This window comes from Erigeron canadensis, chromosome 5 (assembly GCF_010389155.1).
Source record: "Erigeron canadensis isolate Cc75 chromosome 5, C_canadensis_v1, whole genome shotgun sequence".
Lineage (NCBI taxonomy): Eukaryota > Viridiplantae > Streptophyta > Magnoliopsida > Asterales > Asteraceae > Erigeron > Erigeron canadensis.
This window is the reverse complement of record NC_057765.1, coordinates 7,917,159-7,936,468: the sequence shown is the minus strand read 5'-3', so window position 1 is coordinate 7,936,468 and position 19,310 is coordinate 7,917,159. Positions and strand designations below refer to the sequence as shown.

Below are 19,310 nucleotides of genomic sequence, written 5' to 3'. Positions count from 1 at the left end.
GACCCCATCCATGATTATATTTCATAAATTTAGCAAATTTATTATAAAATAAAATCTAAACTCAATACTAATGTATTGTCTATGATGGATTCTAACTTGGGAACTCAAAGTATTCTGGATATATTACTTTTCTTTATTTCGATTGATAAAGATCACAACTTCATTTTTTTGTGTGGAAGGGGTAAGGGAGGAGGGGGGGGGGTCAAACTCGGAAAATGAAATGTAATGGATATACTGAAAGACAATTGTCAGGTAAAAAAGTAGGTGGTTTAGGTTTTGGTAGTCGGGATACTCTTAATTTATACAAATGGATATGACATGTGGTTCAAAATCTGAATTACGTTACGTTTAAAATCATCAATGTGATTCATGGTTCTGAGTCTATGTTCCTGTGTAAAACAAATGGTAATAATATATGGAGAAATATATGTTCTTCATTATCTGAGGCACACTCGATTGCTAGCCCCCTTAAGATGTTATTAAAGAACAGTTGGGAGTGAAAATAATACAAGATTTTGGAATGATCATTGGTTTGATGGTGGCAATCTCGCAACTCAGTTTAGAAGGTTGTATGCATTGGCACCATCTAAAAATGTGTCATGTGTGATATTTTTTATGATATGACATGAAAATCCGAATGACATCGAGATATTTGTGATAACATGGATAAGCAATAACTTTTGGCATTGAATAATTTATGTAATCAGTAAGACTTAATGAGCAACACAATAAGTATTTGTTAAATTATTAAGGCCATAAAAATAAGTATTAATAAAGTGAAATTGAATATTTTAATTTATTAACTATTAATTAAGAAAATAGTTTTTTAGATATATATAAATATAAAAATATATTTAACTGTTTATTATGCGAGATAATAATATAGTTTTGTTTTATATAGAAGTAAAGATTTTTCGCCATTTTAAATACCTTCTATATAATTAGAGGAGTAAACGATGTAATATGTAGGGTTCACCCTTTTATTTTTTTGAACATAGTTTATCCTTTCATAGCTTCTAGCCTTCTACCAAAAACAACAAGGTAAAAGATCTCTGGACGATTTATTACCCAAAAAGTGCTGACCCCAACATTTACTCCACCGACGCTATTCTTATTTTCATGAACCCCACGCCCAAGAAAACAAACCAAAATTACCCACACGTGTCATACACGCGCCATTGGCGAAACTGAAGATACTCATCACCTCCATATTTACTTTTTACACCACGTGAGATCCCTTCAATTTAAATGGAACTTTAACCGCCTTTATTCATGGTAAAAACATCACTATAAAAAATATTTATAATTAAAATTAATTAAAATAATTACCAAAAAGTAAAACCCAGATCATAAATACAGCAATATGTTTGACACATCACATTTTATGGAATTTATTTTATTCCCATTTTGGAAATAAAATAATAAAAATACCCTTTTATTTATTTTGTTTTTTTCTCTACAATTACTTGACTTCCTACACACACATTTATATCTATATTAATATTAATATTATTACATTACACATAAGTTATTGTATCTATATCTATATGTTGTATCTATCGATTTATATATATATATATATGACTTAAAACCCTTTAAAAAGTTCTTGTTCTTGCAAATGGGTTGTTTATTATCTACTCTCTAGTGATGGTGATGATTGAGATTTGAATATAAAGTTTCAATCTTTATTGAAAATAATTTGTGGGTTTTTTGTAAAACATAAAAAAGATTAGTACTTTGAGTGAAATCATGGAAAAAGAATTAAGTCAACATAGTCAAGATCAAGATTCTTCCCCTGCTACTGCTATTTCAACTTTGCCTTTGCATGATGGTATTTTATTTTAGTTTTTAATTTTTAACTTATTTTTTAAAAAAGTTTTATTATGTTTTTCTTGATCTTTGCTATGTGAAAAGTTGAAATTTTGATTATTTTTAATTTTGCATGGATTTTGGTACTATTTATGTTAATTCTATTTGTTCTGTAAAGGGTTTGCAGGATTTAGAAAGTTGTGGGTTTTATGTGTGTCTGTGTGTGACTATATATATATATTATATACAAAATCTGTAGTATGATTTTACTTGTTTTGTTAATGTGATTTTGGGGTTTTATAAATATGTGGGTGGTGAATGGAATTTTGTTTAGGGTTCAGATCTTTTATGCCTAGTTTTGGTTTTCGGAGTCAACTAAGTTTTTGTTTTTCAATTTTGGTTCAAGAAATCAAGATTTTATTTCCTAGTTGTTAGGGCATAATGCATTATATTTAAATTTTTTGGTTACTTAGGTGTTCTTACTAAGATAAATGTGAAATTACCGAACTATCCTACAAACTGCAATAGTTAATTTGAAATGCACATTTAAACTCCTTAGTCCTTAAATTATTGTGAATGAACTTTAATCATTCCAATCACAAGTTTTGTGACAAGTTTGCTTAGAAAGTTGTTTATAGTTGCTTACTCTCTTTGCTGATCATTGACTTTGTGGAAAATTCGATACTACAGGCAATGGGGCTTTGTCTGATAACCAAGTACACAAGGTAACCGAGTATTCTAAAGATTTAATTATGTGATTTCTTAATGTTTTGATTAGCTTAGATAACAGGAGTGCTCTTTTTATTTTCAGCCACTACATCCTAAAGATGAAAGGATAGTTTCTTCAAATCCTTCTGTGAATGTAGCCCTTGCAGGGTCTGCAAGGCGTGCTAACAACCAATCAGGAGTCAGGAGTGCAAGTCGATCTCAGACCCCTGTAAACTCATCAAATACTTACACCGCCCCAGAACAAACCTACTACTATGGAGGTTAGTTTATGAAAAGATAAGCTTATAATCATGCCAGACTGGCAGGCTGGCTTGGTTATACGGAAATTTTGGGTTGGTGTGCATTTGAGTTGTTATTTTCTATAGTTGAAACTGGTGATGACCGGTTACCCTAAATCTCTTTATAATTACATCGTATAATCAGTCATATTAAATACAAAAGCTCTTTGTTCTTGGTTTTCCTATAATTATAATCAAAATTAAATTAATTGACCTAATATTATCTCTTGCATCCAATCAGGTTATAGTGATGGCTCGGTTAACTGGGGTGAAATATCGAATTATGTTAACACCAATAACTTGCAAATACTATCACCGGTAAGAATCTAATTTTTTTTTTATAAGAACGAACTAACATTTTTTCATTTTCATCATTGTTTAATGGTTGGGTCTAACTGGATTATATATTTTTATCCAATTTTTATGTCATCATCCAGGCGATTTACAATGATAGTTCTTCACTTTTGCTTCAACCTGCATATGGGTATGACCCGCAGATGACATATGATCAATTTTCACCACTTGCTAGTCCTTTATCCCCAGTAATGATAGATGGTCAACTATATTCACCACATCAAGTCCCAGTCTCTCCATCTTACTACCAGCAGCCTGTTTCTCCAACTGATCTTTCAACATCAACCAGCAGCAGCCAAGATGGTCGTGTTGAGAATGTGTTTTATGACCCTGCTTCAGGTTATTATCTATATTATCCTGGGAGTAATGGTTTAGGATTCTACAACGGGCCTAGTGACTCCGTGTCGAACCAGTCAACACCTGTTGGCTTACTCGGGTCGTATGAGCATAATTTTGGACAGGTTGGTTCTCTTTATTACAGCAACAAATCTTTTTATCGGTCTTGTAATTTGCATATGTATAAGAACAAATGAAATTCATCTGAATAAGCTTAAAACAAGAGGCAATTGAATTGTATTTGCGTTTTGAAATGAATAATCGGTTTGTCATGATAGACCAATTTTGCATCTGATTATCTGGTTGTTTAAATTGTTTGATAATGGATTTAATGCATTATTTAAACGTTTTTGCAGCTTAACTTTCTAACTACTTAATTTGTTGATATCATAATTTCTCAGCAGCAGACACCATATCAAGGCTACGGGTATTCATACACGAGACGCTGGCCACAAAGCGACTCCTATGGGTTTGATAAAGAAGTCAAACATAGGGATAGTGACTCAATTAGCTTAACCAGTGACTCACATGCTACTACCAGTGATAGGAACCGTGGACCGAGGGCATCAAAACCAAAGGGAAGTAGTTCAGCCGATCCAGCATCGAATCATGACCTTTACAACAAACCAGATTTTATTACAACATATGAAAAAGCCAAATTCTTTGTAATAAAATCTTTCAGTGAAGACAACGTTCATAGAAGTATCAAGTATGGTGTGTGGGCCAGCACCCCACTTGGAAACCGTAAACTAGATGCTGCTTATCAAGAAGCACAGGATGGTGGGGACGCATGTCGAATTTTTCTGTTCTTTTCGGTATGTTATGTACACTAAATTTAGTTAGGGCTGGCAAGAAGGTGGGCTTGGGTAACGGGTCATAATGGGTACATGTCAAAACGGGTAAATTTGGGTTCTTTTCTAAGTACCTTTCTCTTTAACTATGTTTTAGTTATTTAGTATGGCAAATATGATCACAATTGTTATTAGCTGTCCAATAATCAAATGCAATATATTAAAAGTGATTAGAAGGTTATATACATCAGCAAACACTTTTGGCGACTTTCAACCTGTTCATTCCATTTGACTTATATCCTATTTAAGGCCCTAATTTTTTATTTTTTTTAACCAATTATAGACTTTAAAGATAAAATATAATCCTGATTGGCCCATCTATACGAAAACTTATGCAAGTGTGCTGAATTCTCCAACTCTAACTCTTGTATATTCTCAATTTGCATATACTAGCTTAATAAGAAAATTTTAACCCTTGAATCTCTTGTAGGTAAATGCCAGTGGACAGTTCTGTGGAGTTGCTGAAATGATCGGGCCAATAGATTTTGAAAATGATTCAGATCACTGGCAGCAAGATAGGTGGTGTGGCCAGTTCCGTGTTCAGTGGCACATCATAAAAGATGTTCCAAATACTCGGTTCCGCCATATACTTCTTGAAAACAATGAGAATAAGCCTGTAACTCATAGCCGAGACTCACAGGAGGTATTTACTTAATCATCTGAATTAAAGGTGGCATGGTTAGCTGGTTGGGAGGGATCACTTTTGACCATTGTTAATGAATTTATTGAAATGCATATGAGTGCAATTATAATATGTTTGAATTGCAAGATTTCAATGTAGGGGCTATCCATTTGATCTCTTTTCTTAATGGCTAAATTTGTGTAGTTGACCTGTTTGGGTTAAAACACCGGCCAGTTTGACCCATTTATAAGTAAATGGGTCGAAAGTGCCATCTCAAAGTATCAATCAACTTTATTACATCAGTGTGATAACTCTAGGTTAATACATTTCTTTGTGTAGGTCAAACTTGATGAAGGTATTGCGATGTTGAAAATTTTTAAGGAACATGATGCTGATACATCAATTTTGGGATGATTTTAAATTTTATGATGAAAGGGAGAGAAGGCTATTCAAGCTAAGAGGGACAAAGACCGCTCTTCTTTAACAAAAAACAACGTTGATGATTCAGTTAACAAACTTTCGGATAGAGTTGCTGATTCCCTCCGGCTGGACAAACACAAGGAGGTATAATCAAGTGGTTACTAACGCGGGGTTTCTTTTTTGCATTCATGAGAAGGTTTAGTTTTGGTGGTATCGCTAACTTCTTTTTGACTTTTGTCAACCCTTTTAGTTCTTTGGCCCTTTGTTAGTTAGAGCAGTAGGTTGTGGCGGGGGTCGAGTGGTGATTATAGGGTGGTTATGGTATGCTGATTTTATTGTACTTCAAGTAGTTTGGACCGTTTTATGACAGGGTGCTTATTGAGTTGCTACCCAAACAAGTGTACAATTATTATCATTTAAAGAAATTAATCGAAATGGTAACCCTGGTTTTTCCTTTTCCGTCTATTATTTGACAATCAAAACCATATAGGATTGATGTATGATATGCATATTTATGGAATTAATATCTGTGATCTTTTATTTATCAGCTCTAACAGTATCAATTTTGAACCCATTTATGTAAGTGTATTGATTTAGGTTTTATTGTAGCTAATTGTAGCTATAACAAGTTAAACTAACAGAACAAAATCAAAACTAGCCATCAAGCAGGTCAAATGGAGTTATATCAAATTCATAAAATGGAAACTTTGGTGAGGAAATCAATTGCTTAAAATAGACCAAAATTGGTGACCCGTCTCAATTTGTTTCGACTAGGAACTTTGAAATTTGTCATTTTGGACCCGAACAAATATAGAACCATTATACGAAACATGTCTGACTCTTTCAATTTACAAAACATGTCTGACTCTTTCTAGCTGGAGCACGTAGCTAGAGTTAGGAATTGAGATTTTCTTGTCAACCTTGTTTAAGTAGCTTCTGTTTTTAGGTTTGGCCATGACATTCTAAAGAAGTAAAAACCAAAAAAAAGGCGTCGTATTAAAAAAAAAACGTTTTATTCCTGAAAGGCTTCCAAAAAAAACCCCGAAAAGACCCTTGCCAAACATGCTATACTATTGCTGTGTATATTGCATTTTTTTGCATCATGAAGCCTCAAAATGTATAGAATGGAAAATGGGAATATATAGATTTCACAATACATGTAGTTCATATCATTATTCTTTGTAACAATGACTATCTGCAGAAAGAAACTACTACAAAAATACATATAATATCAGCTTTTATTAAACTGGTTTTCTCTTTTGGGGATTCCAAATTTTCTTTTGATATATCAATCAATTGTCATGGGGTTACTAACACAACAGCCTCTGAACAGAGCCTTCCTGACCGTTGTCATAATCTCAATTTCTGCCTTTTCAAGCATTTGGACCACTTCAGTGAAATGTGGTCTGACCGTAGGTTCTACATCCCAACAACGTGTCATTATTTCTCGGAAAATAGGAAGGCAGTCATCCGGGATGGTTGGGCGCAGGCCTTTATTCACAACAGCAAACGCTAACTGCACATCTTTTAGGTTTTGGTATGGTAGCTTACCCGTGATTAGTTCCCACAAAACAATCCCGAAGCTATAAACATCCACTTTTTGAGTGTAGGACCGGCGCTGTATCATCTCACTGCAACAAATAATGCATCAGAGAATGGAGTAAAACTACTTGTAAAAGCTAATGATTTTCATTAACTGTTTAAATAATAAAGCTTTGTCAAATGGTCACATCATAAAAAGCGATTATAGTGACAAGTAGCATCTCTTGTAACATATGTTCTTATAAAGTTTGATTCTAATTACTCCATATAGAACATCTTAACATTTCAAAGAATACAAAGATCTCGGTTTGGGTTTCAAAAATTTAAGCTTATTGACCATCTTTCATAAGTAATCAGAAATCACCAAGCACTCAACACCATAAGTGATTATTATAACTTCAAGCAATAGAAACACATTTGAACACTGGCTCCTATATGTCATTTCAACTATCACATAATCATTCGGGTCGGTATGGGATGGGTTGGATAAAAAGTTGAAATGGGTAATGGTCAAGTTGACCGGCTAAATGGCCATTTCTCGAAGAATATGTTGACAAGGGAACCCAGTTGGTTAGCACAAACCATTTTCCTTTCTATCTATTCAGGTTTACACTTATATCTTTATTTAAAAACATTCGGGTACAAACAAAACCATATGAAAACCATATAGACAAACGCTTCAGCTGCAAGTAAGTAACCAAAAGTACAACCCCGTTAACCCTACAATCTTTCTTACCCCGTTATAACTAGAAAAGGTAAACCAATTCATCAATAGATGGAGTGGTACCCATTACCAATGAAGCTTAAGGTCCATATGCGAAGACTTAAATGACACGGGTTTTGCTCCTTAGGTGTACCCATATCATGTGGAAATTGAATGGAGGTATTTCACCATTATTAAAAACCTAGGGGGAGGTCATGATGGGTATCCAATGTAGAACCTGGGACAAAGTTCCCTCCTTAACCCTTTTTTTAACTAGAGAAGGTGATCCAAACGGTAAAAGAAACACAATACATGGGTCAAAGGGTCCAACGAAAGTCACCCAAGTGTTATTATTTGATGCATAAAACCTTCCGCATCTCAATTAATTTTTGATCATTATCGACAAGATATGATTATTGTAAGACCATTCCCAAACAATACCCTCTTCACTTCCTTAATCAGTTGTGCCAGCTTAACGCCGGATCAACATGTCTAAACTAATACACCCCTACCAACAACACCTCTTTACTTCCTTTATCACTTTATTTACACACACATACACATACGTACGTACACACACACACACACACACAGATCCACTAAAGGGCTGTTAGGACCCCACCAGCTCTTCAATTGTAGAAGGCTTACCATTGGTTCACAAAACCAAAGACCTCTTCGATTTCAATCGATAACCTCTCTGGTTTGAACCGAAGAGGCCATTGCCATAAGTCTAATACTACGTGGAACACCAATCACTTTTAATAAATTTTAAAATTTTGGACAATGATTCGACTCAACCCATCCTTTTTGACCAGTACCGGAAATATCAAACCCAACCTGTTATAAGCCTATACAAAGGTACTAGTTTTCACCCGTTACCCAACCCGCTTGACCTGCAGATTGTCCGCTTGAAATTATAAGTCAAACATTAAGTAAACTTGCAATAAATAAAAAAAAATGTACTGTAACAGAAAGGGGCAGAATGAATGGCATAATGTCAACTTACGGAGCCATCCATCGATAGGTTCCCATCTCTGGTGTCATCTCTTCCTTCTGCACTTCAATCCTAGCAAAACCAAAATCAGCAATCTTGATTGATTTATCAGAAGCGATTAAAAGGTTATCCGACTTCAAATCTCTATGAATCAATCCAAACCCATGAATATATTCCATTCCCCTAGCTATATCCAAAGCTTGTTTGACTGCCGTTTTCAGGGGCACTGCACTTTTATTACGACGCCTGCTTAAAGACTGTCTAAGAGAACCACCCTTTGCGTATTCAGTAACAATGCACAACACCCTCGGTTTATAACATGCACCAACAAATTTTACGATATTTGAATGCTTTAACCTTGCAAGCATCGTAACTTCTTGTTGAAATTGTTGCTCCAAAAGGTTTGCTTTATCTACATTATCTTCTGGCCTTTCCAAAAGCTTAATAGCAACATCTTCACCATTATAAGTACCTTTATAAAGTTTTCCGAAAGTCCCTTGAGCAAAAGCAGGCCCCATGTTGAGCTTTTTAAGCTCAATGGTCCATTCTTCATAATCTTGAAGCCCTTTTGTCGGAAAACAAGAGTCTAATAGAGATTGAGCCAATACATCATCACTTAACCCTTGTGAAACTCTTCCTCTATTGTTAACACTTTGGTCAAAAGTGTATGTGACAGGAAGATGGTTTGAACCATGGTGACTTAGCATCGGATGCTTGGAGCCATTTGAACAAACACTGCTGTGAGTAGTTGAGATTCCAATGGAACCTCCATTGTTGCTCATATGTAAACTACTGAAACTTTCCATGGACACATCATCATCGAGCTTATGGTAAAACCTTTGCGTCACATCATGAAAATGATTATCGTGGCCATGGTTTAGATTTGGACCGATCAACATTCCTCTTTGGATATAACAAACCTTCAAACTCTAGTTACACTTTTACCATGAATAAAGCTAGCACCACCATAATCCTGCAATCATAATCACTCCCCAAATTAATTCTAGAGTAGCTTATAAGAATCTCAAATTGTAGAATTTTAACCTCTATAAGAAACTACAGAAGTAAATGTGGACATTTTGCTGCCTTTTTCATACCATTTAACTACAAAATCATACAAGCAGCATCCCATTTTAACTCCCTACATTACTATTCTTTGTCCCGTGACAAAATAAGTGTATTTTTACAAAAGAAGGACTTTTATTGTTCACTTACCATTATTACAATCTTTCAAGTCAAATATGTATAACGTGGTGCTTAATATTGATTAAAATGCTTATTAGTTATTACTTATAAAGATCGGTAGATAGATAGATTCTCCAAAAACACTTGAAATTCACCATCTGCATTCAAACAGTATAAGTGCATATGCAGTTTACCACTTACATAACAAACACCCTTCATCATATAAGCCTATAAGGATGCATTCAGTTACAAATAACTTTTTAATTTCATTTTTCAAGAAAATAGAAAGAATTTCTCATCTCTTAAAAACCATTTAGAAATGTTAAAAACATTTAGGGTGCGTTTAGTTCAAGAAAACTCCTTTGTTTTCCATTTTCATTTTCCAAGAAAACATGGAAAACAGGAAACGCGTTCAAATTGTAATTTTTTAGAAAAGTTTTCCTAGAAAATGAAAATTCCCTTTTCCAACTTTTGCACTAAAATTAGAAAACTGTTTTTTTAAGTTTTTGTTTTCACTTTTCTATTTTCTAAACCTAAAATTAGAAAACAAGTGAATTTGAACATGTTTTCTAGTTTTCTAAAATGGAAAAATGAAAACTTCATCTTTTATTTTGAACGCGTTTTTAAAATTTTCAAGGGTTTTTAGAAATGAAAAAACCTTTTCATTTTCTAGAAAACTAGAAATGGAAAACTTAAAAACATTTTCTCCAACTAAACGCGCCCTTAGTTTTCATTTTCCATGTTCGAAAACACAAAGAGTTTGCATATGAAGTAAAAAAATGTAGTTACAAGTTAGAAAAGTAAGACCATCAGTAGCAACAGAGTCGCAGACTAGGTGGTCCGACCTAACAGTGGCTCGGTGAAGGCCGGTTAGGTGGTAGCTATCACCGACCTCCGTGGTGACCCTTTTTTTATTTTTTTTCTTTATCGTTTGTTTCGTGTATTTTGATCAGGTATCTAGATATATTACGACGAGGAAAAACATAAAATGATGGCGGTGAGAAGGCGGTGTTGATGAGTACTTTTGAAAAGCAGTAGGATGAACGATTACGGATGGTCTAAGTATCTTATTTCACATTACACTTCTCTAATCAAATATTTCAAAGTAACATATCTTTTTTTCCATAGATAAATGTAACTTACAATAATGAAATCCACATGAAACAGGAACACAAGACTTTAAACAGCTAGGAGGAGAAAAAAAACACATATATACATATAAACTATAATTAATAAACATAAAACAGAAGGTGAAAGAACTCAATATACTTACAAAGGTGATCAAGATGATAAAATTTGCATTAGAGACTGTAACGATGTTTACAGAGCTATGAATAGTATGGTGTCAATTACTATGTATGTATCTATTATAGATATACATATATCATACGAGTATGTATTTATGTATATAATATGTTTTGTTGAATTTAAAGAAAGAATAAGGAGAATGATACTCTATCCGTACAATTATGGTTGTCGTTTTGCCTTGTTATTCAACTCTTTGTTTTTATAAAAAAAAGATGAAAAAATGACAAAAATAGATTGCTTCGACTCAAACCTTTCCAAGAAACTACTTGGTATTTTCCCTATGTAGTTTATTTATACATTTTATTTATTATATTTCATGACAACTAAATTATCAGGAAAAACTTGTGTAAGTTCTTTTTGATAACTTCTATTATTTTGCTTATATGGTTTTTGCCTTTTTAGGATATAATTTCATGAGAAGGAGCATTTAATGGAGTTTTTTTTTAAGACAAGGCAACTCAATTGCAGAGAGACTTGCTTCTCAACCTGAGTTAGCAGTTAGCATTTTAGACACCACGGTAACATTCAATTGGACCGTATGTGGAACTCGAACCATGGATGTATGGGATGAAACTCAGGACTCTCAATATCCCCTAATAATCCACTCTTACAAATGTATTAAGTAAAATTCAACCTGATTTAGATCTAAAACCTTACTAATGAGCCTGAGCAGATTTAATGAAAATCTAAGTGTTAGAGTATATGGATTTTAAACCAAATAACTGAAATCCCGTCCAAATCGAATATGAATTCATAAGATTCAATTCAGTTTTGGGTTCTTTGTTTGGTTCGAGAACAAATTAATTTCATTACTTGGTTTCTGATTTGAGCAGCTATGATGTGTTGATTTTCAAACTTAATCAAAGTGATACACCATAAAGAAATATAACTTACTAGTTAACATTTTGTTATGTAAATCTTTTTTCTTTTCTTATTTCAAAACAAAATTTAAATTTCTTAGAAAGATATTTGGCTTCAACAATAGTTAACCTGATTTCTCGCTATCGCAACTTAATGATGAAAAAACCCAGCTATTATAGTTTTAGTTGGGTACTAAAAACTAAGATGACCAAGAATAAATTTAGGAGTACTATAGTAGTATGGTATAGAATATTGTGATATTCAATGTAAACAAAAAATAATAATAAAATAAAGAAAAAAATGTAAGATTTTGGTCTTCACATTTGAGCATTTATTGATATGATATAGAAACATCATGACTTCTTGAATGTGTTGACTATACATTTAGTAAGAATAACAAGAAGTGTTGGAATATTTCATTTATTTTGTAGCCACAACAAATGATAATGAAGATGTATGTGGCTCATGCTGTAGAAATCCAAATAAATCACAAACAAATGACAAAACCAAAATCAAGTATACATGTGTTTCAATGTTGTAACCCTATATAAAATGGGAAATTAAATCAAGAGCTTGATTCTTGAAGCCCAGAAAAATGTCTCTAATGCCTCTTCATTTCCTGGAAAATATTCGATACCTTGGGCGATAATCTTGGGAGATATTTGAACATCTAAACCATAAACAAACAAACAAAAAAACACACGTTAATATTCATTAAATGTTCAAGATAAAATGCACAAATAGTCATTTCATGAAATATAACTTTCAACATTAGATAAGACTAAGACCAATGAACAGATCATAGTTGAATCATGATTGATGTTAACGTATAAAATATGTCTCTAACAAACATCCGTTTTTAAAAATAAAAGGTTGTTTCCATAGATTTGAGTATGTGACATTCAGAAGTGGGAATTTGACCTATTTATGTAAAAATGGGTTGATAAGGGTTACATTATATGCCTACAATTTAGACACAAGTAAGATGGGCCAAGTGGTTTTATAATAAATTTCAAGAAAGAGGAACAAAATGTGTTTAGGGGGTAAACTGAACCGCAACCCGTTCTGACCTTAATAACTGCCTACTCTTACTAGAACAGTTAAGACCGACCCGCCCATTTCCCACCACCAGTGACCATTCCGATCACGGGAATGAAAATTAGTGGATTCCAAAATGCACAAAACAGGGTCATGAATTTTATTTTGCTAAATATCTGTTGCAAGTTTTGAACGGAGAACATACCCAAAGCTTCACACATGCATCGATGATCACTGGAATCAAGCAGACAAAAATAATAATGGCAGACTGATCAACATCAAAACCATAATGTTCCACAATTATTTCTAGTAAAGTCTGCCAACCCGATTCCGAATGATACCTACAAATTACATATTCAACAACAAAATGATTATCTACTGATTTCAAAGTCAAAAGAACTAGTGTGAGACTGGAAATTCAGTTGTTGACAGATGTAACAATAATAGGAAATTACCCAAGAAAAATATCTGTAATAAGAATGATTAAGAATGCCTTCCCGGTGTCTGTAACATTGTTTAATATCTTATACCCTGTAAATTTCAGCAAAGCTACCTACAAAAAGGTTTTACAAAGCATAATAAATTACTAATCTTCAAAGAAAGCTTCTACCATGTCAATCTATAGTTGACGAAAAGTAATTTAACTGCAAAGTCTAAAGTTAATTGCAAAACAAGGGACCTTGACAGTTTTTTTTTTTCCTAGAGTAACCAGTCTAAGAATGTAACCCAACAAGAAGAAACTATAAACAGACATCATAAAAATCAACTTTTGTCAACCTCTAACCTAAATTTGAGTACAGTATGGTTTTACTTTCATAAGTCAAAGAAGATGGATACAGGAACGAACATGTAGAACCTCTATTTATATTGAAAGGATGTTTTATCACATTATAGTGGCCTACCAATACTTATAAACAGGAAGAAGTAGAGAGAACACACCTGATTCTGATTGAAGTACAAAATAGCAAATAAAGAGATTCCGAATACCATATCGGACCATATATTAGCAAATGCACTACGGTTTATTAATCTCCATTCATCTCTCAATTCTAACCTGTGTAAACAAACAAGCAACATCAGTACTATATACCGACTTTATTTCTCTAGAATGAACTACTTCTGCTCTTGTAAAAGATTATATAACATTAAAGCATTCTGAAATGATTTCTTGTTCCCCAAAAAACTATAATATTGACTCGGCACACATATAGTATCAGGAAGTTATATGGCATTATGGTAAAAATCTAAAACACCCTTCAAGTGAGAAAATCCCCCGGACATTAGGGGCATGAGGGAGGTAGACACTCATATCCCTAGGGCCCTAACCAAAGTTATCTGTTAGTCATGTTGGGTCTGCCGCTCAGTTGAGAACTATGAAACAAGTCTGCGGTAGAGTCCTCAAAAACGGCCTCAGGCTCAAATAGTGGTTTTAAATAGTATTATGTAGATATTGTGCATAATAGGAGTCATTTTTTAACTAAGATATTACTAATAAAAATGGATAACCGGTCCATTTTTGGCCCTCCAGTGACCGATCCCGCCTCCCATTGCCCAAGTGAGAGAAGGTAAATCATGTAACACTATGTTTAATAAAACATGCATGCCCCCCATCGCTAGGCTACCATAGTGGAACATATTATAAAAATGCATATAAAAGAAAAACAAAATATTTTAAAGTGGCCTACAGGTAATGTGTGTCTAATGTGCGAGTTCTAACATATTTTTTGCACCTAGCGTTGATATTGTAGAATTATATACACAGACACACGCCTCTCGCGCCCTCTAACTGTCTACCCTAGTTCTAGTTCTACTAGTATCCCTATCCGAGGTCATGTCCCAGAGTAATATATACATATGAGTACATATGCATCCAATCTAAACTAAACATAATAATCAAGTGGACCCAAATTTACACCACTAACTTACTACTAAATATGAAAATAATATATGCATAGTAAAAAGAACTTACGCTTTATGTCGTAACTCTAGATAAAGCTCTTCTTCAGATATCGGTGGAGATTTCCCAATCTCTACCTCAAATTTAAATCTTTCTTTTTCATTTTTTAATTCCTTTACCATCTCAAGCTTTTGATGCTTTCTTACATCAAGAATCTCTGCTGCAAGTGGCACAGTCTTCACATACCTGTTTGAAATGTAATAATTATAGCAGACAAACATATTAACAGCCAATCTAATGAAAAAACAGGACAAGTGGTCTCCCATGTTAGATGCATATAATCACATCATTCCAATACGGAGATTGAAGTAACATTTGACTAGTACATTGAACGGAGTTCGTCTATATTTAGCCTTTTGACCTCGAAAGTCAATTGCTACCACTTTTCTGAAATGAAGAAAGCCGAATACACATGACTTCTAATGTGTCCATCCTATTTACTAAAAGATAGACTGATTTGCATAGTAATTGATCTTTAAAACAGAATTTACTTGAAACTTAAATGGGCCAAACATGTCGAAAGTGACCCAAAGTATACTTTAACGCATAAAAGTTTAATAACGTCTTAAATCATCCTATTTAAAAAGCTAAAGTACTCTAAAATGTATGAATTATGTAGCATTATTTGCCACACTAACTATTTACAAAACTAAACAAACTAAAAAAAAAAAAAAATTGTGTCGCAGATCAACCAAACCGGCGCCTGTTTAAACCTGGCAAAACATTACACGTTTTTCAACAGTTACCTGGCCGCCAAGCCCACCCAAATTGCCACGTCTTAATATAATAGGAAAGTTACTTTGTAGTAGTTGTTACCTATCGAGAAAAGGCATAAGAACATAGTCATGAACCAAAAAATCCAAAGCCCATGGTACAATTATCAACACTGCCAAAAAATTTTGCCTGCAAAGGATGATTACGGTTTATAGAGGAAATTGAGGCAAATGACATATGGAATACAAGAACTTAATCACAGTGTCAAAATATCTTTTATTCATAAAGCAAATATAGCGTTTGTCACAAAAAACATAGTCCCTTCTATAAGTTGTATATGTGTCACAGAAGAAGCCCCATCTCAGACAATAGAAACTACATTTCATTATTAGGGTTTGGATGAATGATCATTTATTCATGCTGTTAACTTCTATTAGTTGCTATACGCCCAACTTAAGATGACAAGATATCCATAAATATTAGAGCTAAAACAAGCTTAGGGGATCGGTTCGAGTTTTCCAGGAAATGAGCCCAACTTCCTAAGTGGCTCAAACAATAACTTCCACAGTTGTTGTGTAGCAAAGTTTATCACACATAGATTTCAAATTTCAAACTTGTAATTGCCAGATATCTAAAGTATTGCAGTTTCAATGTTTCATATTACACAAATGCACTTTATATGTTCTGATATAGTAATCCATGATTCGTCGAAAGCAAAATATAGTATTATCAAGTACAATATGAAAGTACTCGAAATCAGTTAGTACCTAATAGAAAAAACTGATTACCATGACTTGAAATGGCTGCACAAATGATAATGACTAGAGGTGGCAGTATCGGCCCATTTAGTTATGAATGGTTATGTTTCATCTCAAAGGTAGAATCATATGATTTAGGTAAAAGACAAATGGGGAGAAATCTGCCCAAAGTAGTATTATGCATAGAACCTCCTAAAGAGTTACTCCGTATAATCTAAGGTTTAGATTATTATTGAATTAAAATTCTTGTTGGAATCATAACACATGTTAACTAACTTATAGATCTAAAAATGGAGAAAAAAGCGTAAGGATGTCAATCCAAGCCGATATCAATCGTTTTCACCATACTTAAAAAGTAAATCGTTTCAATCTGAACCTAGTTTGACCTGTTACCTTTCCGCATCATGCCACTTCTAATACTAAGTTACTACCTCATATCTCATAAACTGTATCCTATTATGAAATAAAATTCCAGCATCTACTATTGTCTAGGTAGAAAGAAAATCAACCATGTAACTAAAAGGATAGACTGAAGCAGTTAGGCCACATTAAAAGGAACAATTAGCTGTATGAACTGCATTGCAATGATTATAATGTCTGCCAAACACACAAAATTCAACACTTACGCACACATACTACAAACTTATGGAGATCCTACAATACTACAAAAGTGATACCAATCTATGCACTTACCGAATTGAAGGAGGCATATCGAAAGACACGATCTTCATACAATATTTCATCATCGTCTCTCCCAAACACCGTATCTCTCACCGATTCAACCAAACCTTTTCCCGGTATAAGATCACTTAAATCATCTTGAACATCATCACGAACCTCTTGGTACCATGATGAACCATTACTACTACTCCTCCTACCATTTGTCCCATCAAGAATCCAATCCTCCCACCGTTTTTCCTCTTCATTTTGCACGTTTTCTTGCGCTTCCCTCAATTCCACAATCGCCTCGGCCCTCCTTTTCCATGCCTCAAACTTCTCATTCTCAGATAACCCTTCATCATCACTCGAATTCTTTCCTGATTCCTCCTCTGCATCAAGCATATCATCATCTTTTAAACCAAACCAATTCCCATCTTCATCAAAAAAGAACTTTTTCCACCAACTCCTTTTTCGATTATGCTTCTTCCTCTTCGCATTAGGGACTAATCGTCTAACCCCTCTTCTACCACTACTTAAATAAACTACACTATCTAAACACAAATGTTTATTACAACAACTACTTAATCTTTGATCAGAAAACAAGAAATTATTATTACAAGAAACCATTGAAGTGGTCATTAAGAACATGTATACCATAACCCCACATCTTTTAACCTCATAAAACAGTAAAAAGGCAGCTACTTTATGAATCTACACATCAAATTAAGAGAAAATAATCAATACCCACATATTAAATCCATGTTTTACCCTCAATCTTGGAATCTTTATAACTGCCTAGATGAAATTTGAAGGTTAAAAAGTACAATGTGAAGGGACTTTGAATGAGAATTTTGATGGGTTTGGGAGTATTCCTTTTGTGTGGGGGGATTAGGGGTTTATCTGATAAAATTTCTTTTTTGTATTCTATTTAATTTTTATTTTTATTTTTTATGTTGTTTTGATTAAGCTGAAAATTGGATGTGTAGAAAGCATGGGACCAGCAGAAGCCAACAAGGAGGGAAATGAGAATTATGGATAAAAGGGATATTTCTGGTGTCAAATATCCTTCCCTTTTTGTAACAACATGAGTATATTATAAGAAAATGATACATCATTAGCCTAATAATTTTTTTAATAACTTTAAAATATGATATACGTTATTCATTTATTTTTTATTTTTTTTTTATCATTGATTTATACCCATGTTATGATCAAATTTTTAGAAGAATAATTATGCTATTTTTCTAAAAGAATTTACCAATTCACTATATTCTATTCATTCCGTATAAAAATAGTATTTTTATTTATTTTTTTAATACCAAATTACAAATTACCCCAAATACTCATACACTTTATGTTAGGTTGCATGTTTGTTATTCTTTTTTACTTTTAATATGGTCAGGTGATCTACAAAAATGTATGATTACTAAATTTTTTACATCTCGTATTATTTTCTTGTTTTGATCGGAGGTCCTTATGAACGTAGTTTCTTTATCCTTATATAGAAACAAAAATGTCTACGTTTCACTCCCTCGTACTCCGCATAACAGGGATTGTCTTGTTGTTTTTGTTATTGTACTCTTAGCATACTTGAACTTTGATCTTCTACTCAATACCAAATAGGATAGTCTGACGTTAATAAATATTACTCCCTCCGTCCCAATTTAAATGTCACGTTGACTAACTTTGACTGTAAATAACTTTGTTTGTACTATATAGTAGTTGATGAAAATTATATGAACGAAAAATACATTAAATACTCAATCCATTCATATATTTTATATCAAGTGTTACATAACACAAACAAAGTTATTTACGGTCAAAGTTAGTCAACATAACATTTAAATTGGGACGGAGGGAGTATTTTGATACATTATATTAAAAGAATTGGGATGATGAATAGTAACTAGCCTACGTGGCGAGTTACTATTCCTTCACACTACATCCTCATTAATTATTCAGATTTTGTTATATCGCATTTCATTTGGACTTTCAACTACGGGTTAGTAATTGGTTTTTTTCACATTTTTTCCTTTATGGTTCCAACTAATATATTGTAACTTTTTCGTATCCACATTCTGTTCACTATTCGGATTTTACCATATTGCATCTTTTTCAAATTTTCAACTACATGTTAATTATTGGTTTTTTACACATTTTTTTTTTTTGGGTTTTCAACCAATATGTTGCA

The 19,310-nt window shown here is 33.4% G+C and overlaps 3 protein-coding genes across 4 annotated transcripts; 1 reads left to right on the top strand and 2 right to left on the bottom strand.

Moving 5' to 3' along the window:
- Nucleotides 1-1,555: 1,555 nt before the first annotated feature.
- On the top strand, nt 1,556-5,864 carry LOC122599870 (YTH domain-containing protein ECT1). Its single transcript, XM_043772466.1, is given in 10 exon segments — nt 1,556-1,831; nt 2,500-2,534; nt 2,621-2,798; nt 3,058-3,134; nt 3,254-3,631; nt 3,908-4,321; nt 4,788-5,000; nt 5,319-5,387; nt 5,389-5,415; nt 5,418-5,864. Coding segments are annotated over 10 exon segments (1,605 nt in total). The 5' UTR covers nt 1,556-1,749; the 3' UTR covers nt 5,550-5,864.
- Nucleotides 5,865-6,517: 653 nt separating this feature from the next.
- On the bottom strand, nt 6,518-11,232 carry LOC122600001 (serine/threonine-protein kinase STY13-like). 2 transcript variants are annotated; one of them, XM_043772631.1, is made up of 4 exons: nt 11,097-11,232; nt 10,967-11,010; nt 8,651-9,611; nt 6,518-7,030 (listed from the first exon to the last, which is right to left on the bottom strand). In XM_043772631.1, exons 3-4 carry the CDS (start codon nt 9,535-9,537, stop codon nt 6,688-6,690), a joined length of 1,230 nt encoding a protein of 409 aa, XP_043628566.1. In that variant the 5' UTR covers nt 9,538-9,611; nt 10,967-11,010; nt 11,097-11,232; the 3' UTR covers nt 6,518-6,687. The 2 variants fall into 2 exon arrangements, with proteins under 2 accessions (XP_043628566.1, XP_043628565.1); XM_043772630.1 differs by lacking the exon at nt 10,967-11,010.
- Nucleotides 11,233-12,380: 1,148 nt separating this feature from the next.
- On the bottom strand, nt 12,381-18,037 carry LOC122599657 (chloroplast envelope membrane protein). The gene is made up of 7 exons (XM_043772202.1): nt 17,151-18,037; nt 15,804-15,887; nt 15,000-15,173; nt 13,970-14,084; nt 13,486-13,583; nt 13,236-13,371; nt 12,381-12,662 (listed from the first exon to the last, which is right to left on the bottom strand). The coding sequence occupies exons 1-7, from the start codon at nt 17,774-17,776 to the stop codon at nt 12,594-12,596; spliced, it is 1,302 nt and encodes a 433-aa protein (XP_043628137.1). The 5' UTR covers nt 17,777-18,037; the 3' UTR covers nt 12,381-12,593.
- Nucleotides 18,038-19,310: the final 1,273 nt, after the last annotated feature.

Coding starts and splice junctions, on each gene's coding strand:
- LOC122600001 (XM_043772631.1), bottom strand. CDS start 9,537: ATGTTGATCGGTCCAAATCTAAACCATGGCCACGATAATCATTTTCAT. Junction 7,031..8,650: donor ACCTATCGATGGATGGCTCC/GTAAGTTGACAT, acceptor TATTTGTTGCAG/TGAGATGATACAGCGCCGGT.
- LOC122599657 (XM_043772202.1), bottom strand. CDS start 17,776: ATGGTATACATGTTCTTAATGACCACTTCAATGGTTTCTTGTAATAAT. Junction 15,174..15,803: donor CTTATGCCTTTTCTCGATAG/GTAACAACTACT, acceptor CATTTCAAACAG/GTATGTGAAGACTGTGCCAC. Junction 12,663..13,235: donor ATGCATGTGTGAAGCTTTGG/GTATGTTCTCCG, acceptor TTTATGGTTTAG/ATGTTCAAATATCTCCCAAG.